Source organism: Haemorhous mexicanus, chromosome 8 (genome assembly GCF_027477595.1).
Source record: "Haemorhous mexicanus isolate bHaeMex1 chromosome 8, bHaeMex1.pri, whole genome shotgun sequence".
NCBI lineage: Eukaryota > Metazoa > Chordata > Aves > Passeriformes > Fringillidae > Haemorhous > Haemorhous mexicanus.
The window spans coordinates 31,340,517-31,353,420 of record NC_082348.1 but is presented as its reverse complement, the minus strand read 5'-3'; the positions used below and the strand labels follow the sequence as shown (position 1 = coordinate 31,353,420).

The window sequence follows — 12,904 nt, the reverse complement described above, 5'->3', positions numbered from 1 at the left end:
TATGGAAAATGTATCTGCTATCCAAAAAACAAAACAACATAAATGGAGGAATTCCTATGGGTTCTTTACTCATCCTGGATTTGCTCTAACTGTTCATCTCCCTGAAAGGCTCTTAGAGCAGCAGTAAGGGCAAAGCAGCTCTCACTACATGTTGACTCTGGGATAATGATACAAATTCAGCTGATAAATGGTAACACTTAACTTGCTATTGTCTGCATCCACAGGAGAATAAGTTATATCTCTGAATATCTGCAGTAAATCAGCATTTTAACTGGGGCACTGCTTCGCATTCATGTTGGTGGTTACTTTTGAGTTTTCCTTCTTTTTAATAAGCCACTCATTTTGCAGCTAAACAGATGAATCATTGTTCACTGATATCAAGAAGCAGGTCACTGTAATTGACCTGACATGAAAATAGGAGGGAAATAACCTTAATTACACCATTTATCCTGAGATACTGTTTACTCCCTGTCCTTGTGAAGTTCCTACCTTGTGTTCTTGAGAGCAGCCAGCATTATTTCATAGTTTAGTTACTTTATTAGCTGCTTTCAAGCATCAGTTGGTGAAGATACAGGTGCAAGTATTCAATTCCGCCAACTCTTCAAAAACTATTCTCTAAATAAGAAAAATCAAGAGTGTGTGATCTCTTCCTTGTCAAAGCAGGTAAGCAAAAAGAGATTAATAATAAACATTTGTGTGATATGGTAACAGGGATAGGATGTTAAGTATTAAAAACTCTGTTATCCTGATTTTCTGATATCAGCACTTATCTAATCAAAGAACTCAGATTACTCGCCCTGATGAATTCTGTAAGGATTACTTCTTGTCTGGCTAACATGTATCAGCAGAATAGACAAAACAAGATTTGTATCAGACCCAAATATTTCTAAATTCTAAGCCCCAATCACTGAGGTGTTAAGGTCAGCTCCAGTGACTAAGTGTGTTTTGATTCCAGAAGTGTCATGGTATAGACTGCATGGCAACAGTTCAACCCTAAATTGCCACTGAAGCAGTCACAGTGTAAAATTCATTTATGACTGAAGAATAGCAGAGATGCCAAGTGCCCATTTAGCCCATTTATTATCCAAAACCCAGTGGTGTCTTTTCTATGATTGAATACATTTCCTTAAGTGACCTGGCTATTTGAGGGAATTGAATTTTAATTACTTTCTAACAGAAGATTATGAAACGTATTTAGGCACAGAACTTAGGAATATGTTTTAAAATTTCCCTTTCACTATAGACATTAGTAAAATGAGAATTTAAGACATACTTTCCAAATTATCTACCAATTTCAGGAATCTCAGTTTGATTTACCAGGATAGTGTATCCTGGAGGAACTTGAACATTACTCCAGCCAATATTACCTGAAGCATAAATAGCTGTTGCCTGGATTAGAATAACCTTAGCCTAAAGTTAAAAAAGAGCTGTTAGGCACAAGCTGATGACTTTCACTAATGAAAGATGCCAGCTGAATTCAGGATAACTAAATGCAGCTGGAAACTATTGCTTTGTCAGGTAAAGTAACTCTGCTGTTCATAGGACAGGAACCCAGTGTGATTCATTAGTCACATTGAAAAATAATTTATTCCACATAATTCCATTTCTAACAATGGAACAGTTTGAAGATGAGGATATTCACCTTATGGATCAAATACAAAGCAGACTGTGCTCCAGCATGCTAAAGAGGTCAGAGAGTGAATATTAATTACAGAGAACTGAAAAAGACTGAAAATATTTTATCTGAACTCTTTTAGGTGTAAACAGAAAACCTGGGTTTTAAAATGATCAGCAAAGGTAGCAATTACTTGTTTTTCCCCAGTGGCTGAGTAGTTTAAGAGCTCTTTTTGAGATGCAAGCCTGTGCAGAACTCTGTCCTTATTCCAAGAGAATCAGAGCTGAAATCCTTCATTTTACAGTATTTTCCTAAATAGTAACTTACAGCACTGAGCACCAGTCCCCATCACTGAGGGGTTTCCATTCTTCATCACAGGTGTAAAATCAAGAAAGAAAATCATTCCATCTGCATCCCTAGCAAAGACATAGCCAGGGGATAAAACACTGAGTAGAGTGGAATCCTTCAGCAAGAGAATTCACATAACCAACCAGACACTTGTCATGCCACACTGAAATTTGACCTGTGGGGACAATATCTAATTCTGTGAAGTAGGACCAAAATCTTTATTGACTGTCCAGCCATGAGTCGCTGGAGTCATTCATGCTTTATTTCTGTCCACCATGCTTATTTCAAAAATACCTCCTTTTGGAACAAAGTCAGCCTGTAAATAAACACATTATACAGATTGTTAAAGGTGCATTGCTTTATGGGTTCCTGTTGGGTTTTCTCGTGGAATCTAAACTGCAGTGAACAGAATTGTCCTGGGAATTATGGATTAATATGTGTATTTTGCTTCTGACACCTTTATTAAACTTGATAATGGCAGCACATGCTAGCTTTTCATTTCAACACCTTGTTACAGTAATTCTCCTGATTTATTTTGCTAACTGTGCCTTCAGATGTTGACTCAGACCCCGTTCTCTTTTCATTACCAAATACAAGGAAAGGGAAATAATTCAAAAATAGGATACCATGCTGTTAAGATATTTCCATTGCACGAAAAATTCCTGATGAATTCTTTTCTACCTCACTTCTGCAATCAAAACATAACCAACAATGTTTCTTAGTTTCAAAGAACCAAACCTGATTTCTAAAGTTCCTAAGGCTGAGTGAGGGGCTCTTTGCCTCCATGTTTCGATTTTTTCATTACATAGAGAACAGAAAGCCCTGACCCTGAAGTGCTCAGCTATACCTGCTTACAGATACACTATTGAGGGCAGTATATATTGCAAAATTTAATCACGTATCAGAAAAAGCCAGCACTGTTCCTCATGCCAAAATACTTCCCCTCAAAATTGTGTTTCAGATTAAAAAAACAGTCATTATCTTTGGGCAATGACATCTTCCCTAGCTGAATTGTCTCTCCTACAAAACCTAGCTGCCTCAGTGTCAGGATTGCACAGAGGCAGAAGTGGATAAAACCCTGCTCCCGGTAAAATAGTCAGTGGAACAGTAGTGCCTCTAGCCTGGCTTCAGGAAAAGGAGGAAAATGCCAAGTGAATATGTCCAGTAGATAAAATTCCATGTGTTAACAGTGTTTCAAGATGCATCGAATTATTATCTGAATTAATGCCTTTCTGGCAAGTTGAAACAGCTGTTGCTGAAAAAGTTTTCATCATGTGTAACGTGATGAAACATAGCAGAGGGAAAGTTAAAAACTAACTGTTCAGCAAGGTAAAGGTCATTTCTGGTACACTGCAGTCATGCAGTTACACTTCAGGAGTGTAAGACAAAAACATTAACTTTGTGTGCTACAAAAGGCGTGGAGAAAAATTCCTAATGCTCACAGTTTTCCAGGGTGTTAAAAACTAAAACAAAATCAAAAGCTTATTTATGAAAACTAAACCAAATTATTTTTATCAGGTAAATATACTGAATTTTAAACTTGTTCTTAAAATATCATGACTTTAGGGTATGAGGAGAAATATTGATAGAAACACAATCTACCTAGGGTTTAAACAAAGACATTTTAAGGGGGTGGGGCTGGGGAGGCCTATAATTTGCAGAATGCCAGGGAGGCATTTGGGAAGGAGTTCACCCTGTGCTCCCCTGTCCTGACAGCAGCTTTGTGTCCCAGGAAAAAGCAATGGGAACTCGATAGGTTTACACAAAACCTGCCTCCACCTAAAAGAGATGTCTGGGTGCTTGGTTATTAAAGAATATTGGTTACAGAGGGACAGCTGTTGGATAAGTTTGCTCTCACCTATTAGATATTGAAATCCCTTAGCTTCAGCCTGATAAGATGACTTAAATCTGGATGAACTTTGATTTAGAATAAATGTTTATATAAAGAAATATTCTGATCATATCTAGTTTATAGCCTTCCAACAGAATAAAAGAACTAAGAAACATCCTCAGAACTATAAGAAAAAGTAGTATTCTTGCAGCACATTCTGAAAAATTTGATGAAAAAACTGTTCCATGAGTACGTTATTCCACCAGTCTGACATTTCTGTTCATTTGCAGGTGATGAATTCTCATCAGAAATACATTTCAGCATTTAAACATTGGGGGAGTTCTGAGACTTAATTTTTCATACAGCAAATCATGGCTGTGATGTGTACCTAGTAACATAAAAGAAGAGAATTGAGGGGGGAGGGAGTGATATTTAATAATCCATAGCACATCTATAGATCATCTAAAGATGAAAAGAATTGGTTTGGAGATAAAGAAAACAGAAAAAGGACTGTATATGATGATTCATTATAGTAATGAACAAGTAAATTTATAGACCTCACTAATGTGATCTGGATGAGATTTACCCAATATATTTAAAGAAGAGGAACAGAAGTTAGTTTAGCAGTCTCTCAAGTTAGGCAGTTTAGGGGAGAAAGGCATTCCTTCTAGTCTTGGGCCATGACCACTGAAAGTTCTTGCAATCAACTGATGGCTCATGGCTCCTGACCTGATGCTGATGAGCAGGGGCTGCCTGCACACAGCAGACATGCAGAGTAATCCACAGCCAGCAGGGGCTCAGGGGCTGACGCCTGTGTGGTCTGGGGACATCAATTCCTCTGGGATGCAGTGTAACTGTGTACAAGGGTGGCACTGCTGCTCCAGCCCCTGTCAGGAGTCTCTGCTGGGCTACAGCTTCCACTGGTGGCACACTCAGTGTCAGCAGGGTCTGGAAGCAGATTCCTGTTCCGCAGGAACAGCAACAATCTTTGGGAACAAGGTCACCAGGCAGTTAAATGCCAGATTTAACAACCCATCTTAAAATTGTTCAGCTAAAAAATCGTTATATTTTAGCTCCTTGCTGACTTTCATAAGAACTGGAAGGACTCAGGAAAGATAAAAATGTGCAGACATAAATAAGAGACTGGTTGTATTTGTTACAGCTGAGAATTTATCATGGTACACTGGGATTATTTCATCTGCAAAGAATATTGACAGAGACTTCCACAGAATTAATATTTCAAATAATTTCCTTGTTCTATCAGCACTTCTCTGCATTTGCCCCTCTCCCACATTTAATGTAATTTACATTAAATGTGCCAGTCTGTAGGAAAATCTGTAGCTAATTTGTCTAGTGACCCTAATGAATGAAACAAATTATTCTATTTACTTGAGCAGCATTCTGATTCAACAGCAATTTTCTCAGCACAGCAATTTCACTGCAGTTCCAGTGCAGAGAAATATTTTCAGCCAATGTTTAGTCATTCTCACAAGTGTTATTAAACACTGTTAGTCATACACCAGCCATCCATATCTTAAAGCACTCCAATCTTGTATTAAGAATTGAGTATATTATGGAGAAAGTCAGGGAAAAAATTAGCAGAAAATATCACTGAAAAATGCAAGACAGCCTATAAACTGAATAAGATTCCATAGGGTTAGTTTGGATATTATTTGAAATAAAATGTTTAGATTGTTGCACACTGTTTATATCTGACATTTGAGTATTTTCTGCAGTGATGTGCACATAACACCCAATTGTCCAAAATCACATCATTACAAAACAAGACAAAAAATTAATGAATAAAAGCCTTAATATTTCACTCAGTTAATTATCATGAAAGCAGAAACAGCATTGCTAGATCGGAAATGATCTATAGGGGAACACATTTGTGAGATAGATTTAATTGTATAACTAATTGTATAACCACATTAAAGGATAAATTCAAGGTTAACTGCTTGAAAGTCCTCATTAGAAAGAGTTTGTGGTAAATAGGTACCATAAAGTCGCTGTTAGAAATTTGTTGTTGTTGGTTTTGTGCTGAACTAGATTTCTGATATTGTTGTGTACCTCTCTCATAATTCAGTATTTGACTGTTCTCTCTGCAATCTGATTAAGGTTTAAAAATTTAGGAATGAATAATGATTGGGATGTAAAATTTATACTTAACAAACCCCATATCTCTTTTACAAGCTGGTTATTTGCATAAAACCTTGACATACATAACTTTGTTCCAATTTTAATATACAGGCTTTTTCCTCCCTTAAGTCTTTTTTAATCAAATAATCATAGGCTGAAATAAACAGAGCTTAAACAGTGTTTTAAAATCACCTGTGCCTTAAATGAAATCAAATGATCCCCAAATTAAATGAAAACAAAATTCATAGGCAAGTATAATCATGTGCAGGCAGCATGTATAGAAACAGAAAAAAGCCTTTTTCCAAGATATCCCTGCTGCTAAGCTGAAGTGTGCAGTGCTTCTGTGATACCATATTCTCTCCCACACTTCAGCCCCGCTCTCCACATCCCTTCAGGCTACACAAAAACACCACCCTAATTCAGAATGATGACACTCTACAACACGTTCTGATTCCTACAGTTAGTCACTTTATTCATCTGACATCAAATTCTACTGCCAAGCTAGATGATGAGCACATATGAATAGCTGGAAATTACTTGTGGGATGGGGAAATATGAGCAATAAGTTAGGGGGAAATTCCAATTTCATCTACTTCTAAATGACAGGTATTTGCAACATTGCCCTTGAGGGCGTATTCATCTCCTTTTAGACATACTGACTAGCATCACAGACCACTGCCAATGTTTGTTACTGGACAAAAGACTATCATTTAAAGATTTACATACTGCTGAAATTGTAGTTTCTGCATCATCATTGTTTGACATCTCTGACAGAGGTTTTACAGAGGGCTTTGAAATCAAGCTTTCAAAGGATCGGTCATGTCATATATACAGATGGATTCCTGAGAGCTGGCAAACACACAGCAGTCCTCTAACACATGAACATATTTAACTCAGGAACCTCAAATATTAGTAGTTGTTTAATGCAACCCTGACGTTAATTATTAAGCTGTCACAATGGCAAAACAATACTTTTCTACTAAAATAGCTGTAACATTTACTCTGAACATGTTTGTACATGCAGAAATAATTTGTAAACACCAATATGTTCTTCAAGCTCATACCTGGAGTAACCATAAAATATCATTTGCAAGGTATTGTTAGACATCGCCTTGCTATTGCTAAGATCCAGCTCCAGACTCACTCGTGTGTCATGACCACCTCAGGACAGCTGGTCCCAAGAAGAGACAAGGGGCTCAACGTAGAGATCCTGCAAATCCTTTAAACTTTTGATGCAAAGACATGCAGCAAATATCTCCAGAGAGATAACACCCCTTAAACAGTTCTATCCCGCTAAATTGTGTGGCTAGAGATAGATAATGGCATTTTGGGCATTAGGCGGTGAAGACCCTCGTTAGGAATCTCTATTTGGGTATTTGGAGCAGGATTTATCCTTTCTTGCCATTGACAAAAAAAACCACTTGCATTTTGGAAATTTGAAATTTTCTCTAGTTATTCTAAGAATGTTAAAGGACTTCTAATAAAAGATAATTGAAAATCTATCAACTCACTAACCAATTTCTGCTAACTACTTGGAATCAATGTTATTCTCATATTTCTTCAAAGGTTTAAGAGTGTGACTAAGTCTGGGGAATAACCCAGCAATACGACTAAAATGCTTCAATTTGAAAGAGTTATGTAAACTCCATCCAATATTATTGATAGTAATATGACAATTAATTTGAACAGCAGAGAGTAATACAATTTGTGCTCTAAAGGAAAACTATTTGCATGTTACAGAAATACAGGTACTATAAAGAGCTGATGTCAGGAGAATTTAAAATTAAACTATCTTAATATATTACTGGTATATCACACCATTTATTGAGATTTATTATCAGATTTTCCACCCAGAATTCTAAGTCAAATATTGGTATAGGCATCTCACTCATATGTTATTTATACATACTATTTGACACTAAGTATTTAATTTCACTTTCTTCCCCCAGACACGAACTTCCAATGATCCTTTGCCAGGAACATCAGTTGTTGCCATTCTCAACAAAGGCAGCTAATATAAACAGAATTAAATCTTTATTTACATTTGATTTCATTTATTCTATATTTCTATTTTTTGGTAGGCTGTAGTTCATATTTAAATATGTCAGACTAATTGAAAGTGTGAGAGGTTGACTGCATCACAGCCACTGGAAAACACTTAGATGTTTTTTCCCATTCTTATTAAAGTAAGCTTTATGTAGGAAACATCGCTAACCTTTTTATTGGCTTTAGTAAATCAAACACAAACACTTCTAGAAAATAACTTATGAATGGAAAGGTGAACTTCATTACCTTATATATGTGAGACTGAAGCATTGCAAATCTCATGCAGCTCTACAGCACAGAAGAAGCTCTTGTGTACATGCAAGCTCCTCCCCTAGAAAGCACAGGACAAAGCAACCAAATAAAGATATTGTAGTCCAGTTATACAGTTTTAAGCTACTACATTTAAATACCTCCAGAGTTGTGTCACAGAATTGTTGTCTGCTCTGTCTTTTTCACAGACAGCTGTGACCCACATTAGGGCTCCAAGTGAAGGGAATGTTAGAGTTTCTTTTAAAATCAGCTTAGAAACTAAGGACTGTTATCAGAAGCAACAGCCAACATTACAATGGGTCTTTAACTATGCATAGGAAAGAATAAAAATCAGATATTGTCAATCAACCTGCTAACCATTTTAGAAAAAGTTTGTGTGGTAATCATGGCAAATACCCAGAGCTCTCCTCTTAGTCTGATATCAAAATCTCTACCAGAATGTTCAGGACAGGAACAGGTGTGAACTTCCTGCTATGCTGTACATTAAAAACTGTAAAAAGAACTCAATGCATTTTTACCAGCAAACCTGGTAAAAAGAACCCAATGCATTGAAAAGCTTATTTTTGGTCGAGGGGCATTAATTTCCTTCACCTATTGACTTGCAATTAAAGAAAATAACTTTGGGGGTTTTCCCCCCTCAGAGAGGATCCTTTTTTTTGCAAATCCCCACATAGATGAAGGGGGAAGCATTTTTTTTTTTTTTTTTCAACCAAAGAACCTATTTTTATTTCAGGGACTTGCAGAGCTGACTTACAGTATATTTTTAAGTTGCCCATGTGACATTTTTCCTTTTGGACATTTAGATCTAGTGGTCTCTGTAAACACACCTTTCATATTTTTTCTTTCTAATCATACCCATCATAGATGGTGTGTCTGTAGTTTTTAATTATTTTAAGAATTATGGAAAATTCTGCTATTTGCTTTTCTAATTAATTTCTATTACCCAAAACAGTCTATTTGGAACATTTTTGATTTGGTATTCAGTTTGCCTCAGATGGAGTCTCTCATTTTACCTATTGTTGTTTCCTCATCAACATATTCTCTGCAATGATGGACTGCTCAGGCTGATCACTCTCTGAAAGCTACTGACTGCATACTCCTAGAGGTCCTTGGCACTTGAAAAAGGGTCCATGCTTCCAACCTTAGAAAATTTCCTTAGATAACCACAAAAACATGCCACTAAAATACTTTCCCACTTTGCAGATGCAAAAAACTGAAACAAAATTTGAAATACTTGATCTAGTCACAACAACAGACTTTAAAAAAAGATTTTTATCCAAACCTGCTTTTAAATCTAGTCAGCTAGTGGGATTTCATAATGTCAAATGTTGAATTTATAGTTAGCAAATATGTTCTGTAATGAGATATGTTCAAGATGAGAAATAATGTGCACTGTGGCCATGGAAGTTCCCCCACTGATTCAGCCAGTTCTTCATAATCCAGCAGCTGAAGATTCTAATGACTATTTTTTCATTATCTCATCTTCTCTTCTTATGATCTCAATCTGGTGCCCACTGAATTCAAAAGAACCAGATCAATGGCTTCCTGGGGCTTTCCATCAGCTGCAGAACTGAGATAAGGCTCATTTCACAGAGCAGACAAATGTCAGAGCAGGGGGAAAGGCAGCAGCATCCCAGCCCTGGCAGCCCTGCAGGGAGGAGGTGTGAGGGGCTGTCTGAGGGGTCATGCTCCCTTCAGCCCTTCCCAAGGTGAGCCAAATGCCAGGGCTCTCCTGCCCATCCCTAACTGCCCTCCAGCCGGGCTTTTCCAGCCCTGTCTGCCTCCAGAGGAAGGAAATGATGCTTTGTGCAGGCTGGCCAGAACAGAGGCTAGATGGAGCTAAAGAATAAACTAGGGATTTATTGGAAAGGCTCAATGGATCCACCTTGGGCAGCACAAGAGCCCAGCCAGGGCCACACTCAAGATGAACCAAAATGGTCACAAAATGGATGACTGGACATGGGGTCTCTCACTTTTATAAGTTCTGATCCATTTTGGAGTTAATTGTCCAGTTACAGCTTTAGGTTATGAAGTCCCATCCTTCTCGTTTTTCTCTCTTCAGTCCACATTGTTTATGCTCTTGTGCCTGAATTTTGGATCATTTGTCCTTGGTCCCCAGCTAGAGAAGGAATTTTTTTGTCTCCCTACTCTGTGAAGAGAGCTTACCATCCCCTAATATTACACATTAAAGCAGCACAGGACCTGAAAAATATGAAAGCTAAAACCTGAGGCATCAGAAAGATTGCTCTGTATTCTGTACACAGCCTTATCCTCGTTAGAGTATTTTGCACCATTTAATACTCCTCACAGCACTTCTGAAAGCTGCTCTTCAGTGCCTACTATAAGGAGTAATCCTCCTGGTACTTGTAAGAGTATCACATATCAAATAGCATCCTTGGCACAGCAGCCTTTTATCATAGCTGAGAAAAAAACAGAGAGACAATAACATTAATAACCCTGAAACCAAAATATTACATTGAAAGAGCTACTTCATTCACCCAGGAATAACACACTGACACTGTACACATGTACAGTGCATAATTAAACAAATATTTTGCCTAATCTATTTAATCATCAAAGTGCAGACTTTACAAAAACTTTGCAAAATCAGAACTTGATATCTTCTCCCCCAGAGTGTTGAGCAAAAGAGCAGTTGTTATACATATTCGTACAGCTGAAAATAGGCAATTCTTGCAGTTTGCAACTGGAAACTTTCCTTTTTTGCACTTTGGACTAGCAGCTGAGATAAATAATGTGCATGGAAACAGAAACCACGGTTTCCAGCCTTGAAAGATCTACCCATTTCAAAAAGGAAAAGTTGGTGGCACAACAGCAAAGAAAACCCAAACAATCACCTCCTGATGATGTACTTGAGCAGAAATCACAGATTTTAAAAAGGATTTTGGTAGCTAAGGTTAAACTGTCAGTCTTGATTCCAAAAATACAGAAATTTATTGAATAGATTGATAAATAGCACTAGAACCTATAACTCTAAGGACAATGAGCTTTTTGAAATATCAAAAGAAATCTAATTCAGCATGTGTTTGACAGAACTAGCCTTTCAGTAGAAATCACTGAAGTTCAGTTTGGAACCATAAACACTGAAACATACACAAGCTAACTGCACAATATTCATGTTCAAAACTACTTTTAGAAATGAGAAATCTTGTACATTTTCATGCTTTACAGCATGATTCAAATTCAAATCTAACATAACACTCTCCTTTATTGTTTTAAAATGTTTCTTGGAGAAGTCTGATAATTGCTATTAAACATTTAAAGAAATGTAAACCATTATTAAAATTAGTTGAAACTGAAGCTTTAATTCACTTTTCTTTCACAATTAAATGATCTCAGTGAAGCTTCCTAAATTTACAATATTTTATTAGGATTAATTCTGGACTCCAACTGGTGCAAAATGTACAGTCTAGAGAGAAACAAAAAGTTTCTATTTGTCTAACAGAGAGAGCATAGAAAACTACTCACTCTACTTGCTCTTGGATTTGATCCTTGTTCCTTAGTCTCAAAGAGAGACTTCCTCTAAAGGCAGGGGATAAAACTCCTTCCTAACTGGTCAGTGAAGCCAGAGTTTTTAATGAAATGTTTTTCTCTCATCTGATGAAGTCCCCAGGCAGCACAAAGCTAAAAAAGGGAATAATCAGTTTCAACTGCATCTTTGCTACTTTTGGTCCACAACTAAATGCAAAAAAAATTTTCAAAGCAGTAAGTTCCACTTTAAAATTAAGTAGTAAGTTTGTTCTGGCCTAAGTCAAGCAGAATAAATTTCTCAGTGTAGGCAGGCCTGTAACATTCCCATGTTTATTCTGGAACCTTCCTAACATCCACGGCCTTTAACATGACCTGGTGCTTTTCATTGATCATACATGACTGGGTTAAATTTTTACCAATTCTCCTTGATAAAAAGTCTCTGGTAACATAAGGGTTAATCCATAGTCTCTTTGGATTTAATTAAAACATTTCTTGGAGTGATCTAACACATTCCATCTCCCAGCAACTGAATTAACAATTACTTAAGGAACTTAAAAGACTGTCCCATAAGGCCATAACTGGGACAGGGGAAAACATTGGTATTCTGCAGTGCCACCCAGGAACTCTTGGTCCTTCCCCTAATGGTGGCCCTCCTTCAAAGGTAGTACCTGGCACAGTGGCTTCCTGGCATGTTTGCAGCGCCGGAAATAACGTGACAGGATTGCTCTGCTCTCCCTCCTTTGCAGCAGCTAGGACAAAGAGGCTGCTGCTGTGGATGCAAATCAGGCCACAAGGACAGGCAGCACTACTTAACCTCACTGAAAAACTTCTCATGCTTCCTTGCATAATGTCCTGTTTGCCTCAGGAGTGAATCAGGCTCTTTACAGAACACAGCATCACTGAGTACAGCTGGAAATTTTGTTGGCTTGGGAAGGAAGAGCTGTGGTTGTGACCCAGGTGTCACTGCTTAGACACACCCAGGCAAACAGCAAGAGAACCAAAAGCTGGAAAACTTCAAGTACAGCCTGTACTATTGCTAGTGTAATTAAAGCAGCAGAACAGGAAACTAAGGGACAAACTGCATGGGTCCCTTGAATCGCCTGTCACATCAGACACTCCAGAGAAGAAACTTGATAGAGCTCAAGGACATAAAAGTGTATATTCTA

General features: G+C 37.5%; 1 protein-coding gene across 5 annotated transcripts in view; it reads right to left on the bottom strand.

The window, feature by feature from the left end:
• The window catches only part of TFPI (tissue factor pathway inhibitor), a 140,998-nt gene extending 132,712 nt beyond the window's left edge, over positions 1–8,286 (bottom strand). For 3 of the 5 annotated variants that reach the window (XM_059853473.1, XM_059853471.1, XM_059853472.1), the window contains exon 1: positions 8,226–8,264. In XM_059853473.1, coding sequence (XP_059709456.1) covers positions 8,226–8,261 — 36 coding nt within the window. In that variant the 5' untranslated portion in view covers positions 8,262–8,264. Of the gene's footprint in view, positions 1–8,225 lie in introns of all 5 variants that reach the window. The other 2 variants (XM_059853475.1, XM_059853476.1) reach the window with 2 other exon arrangements.
• Positions 8,287–12,904: the final 4,618 nt, after the last annotated feature.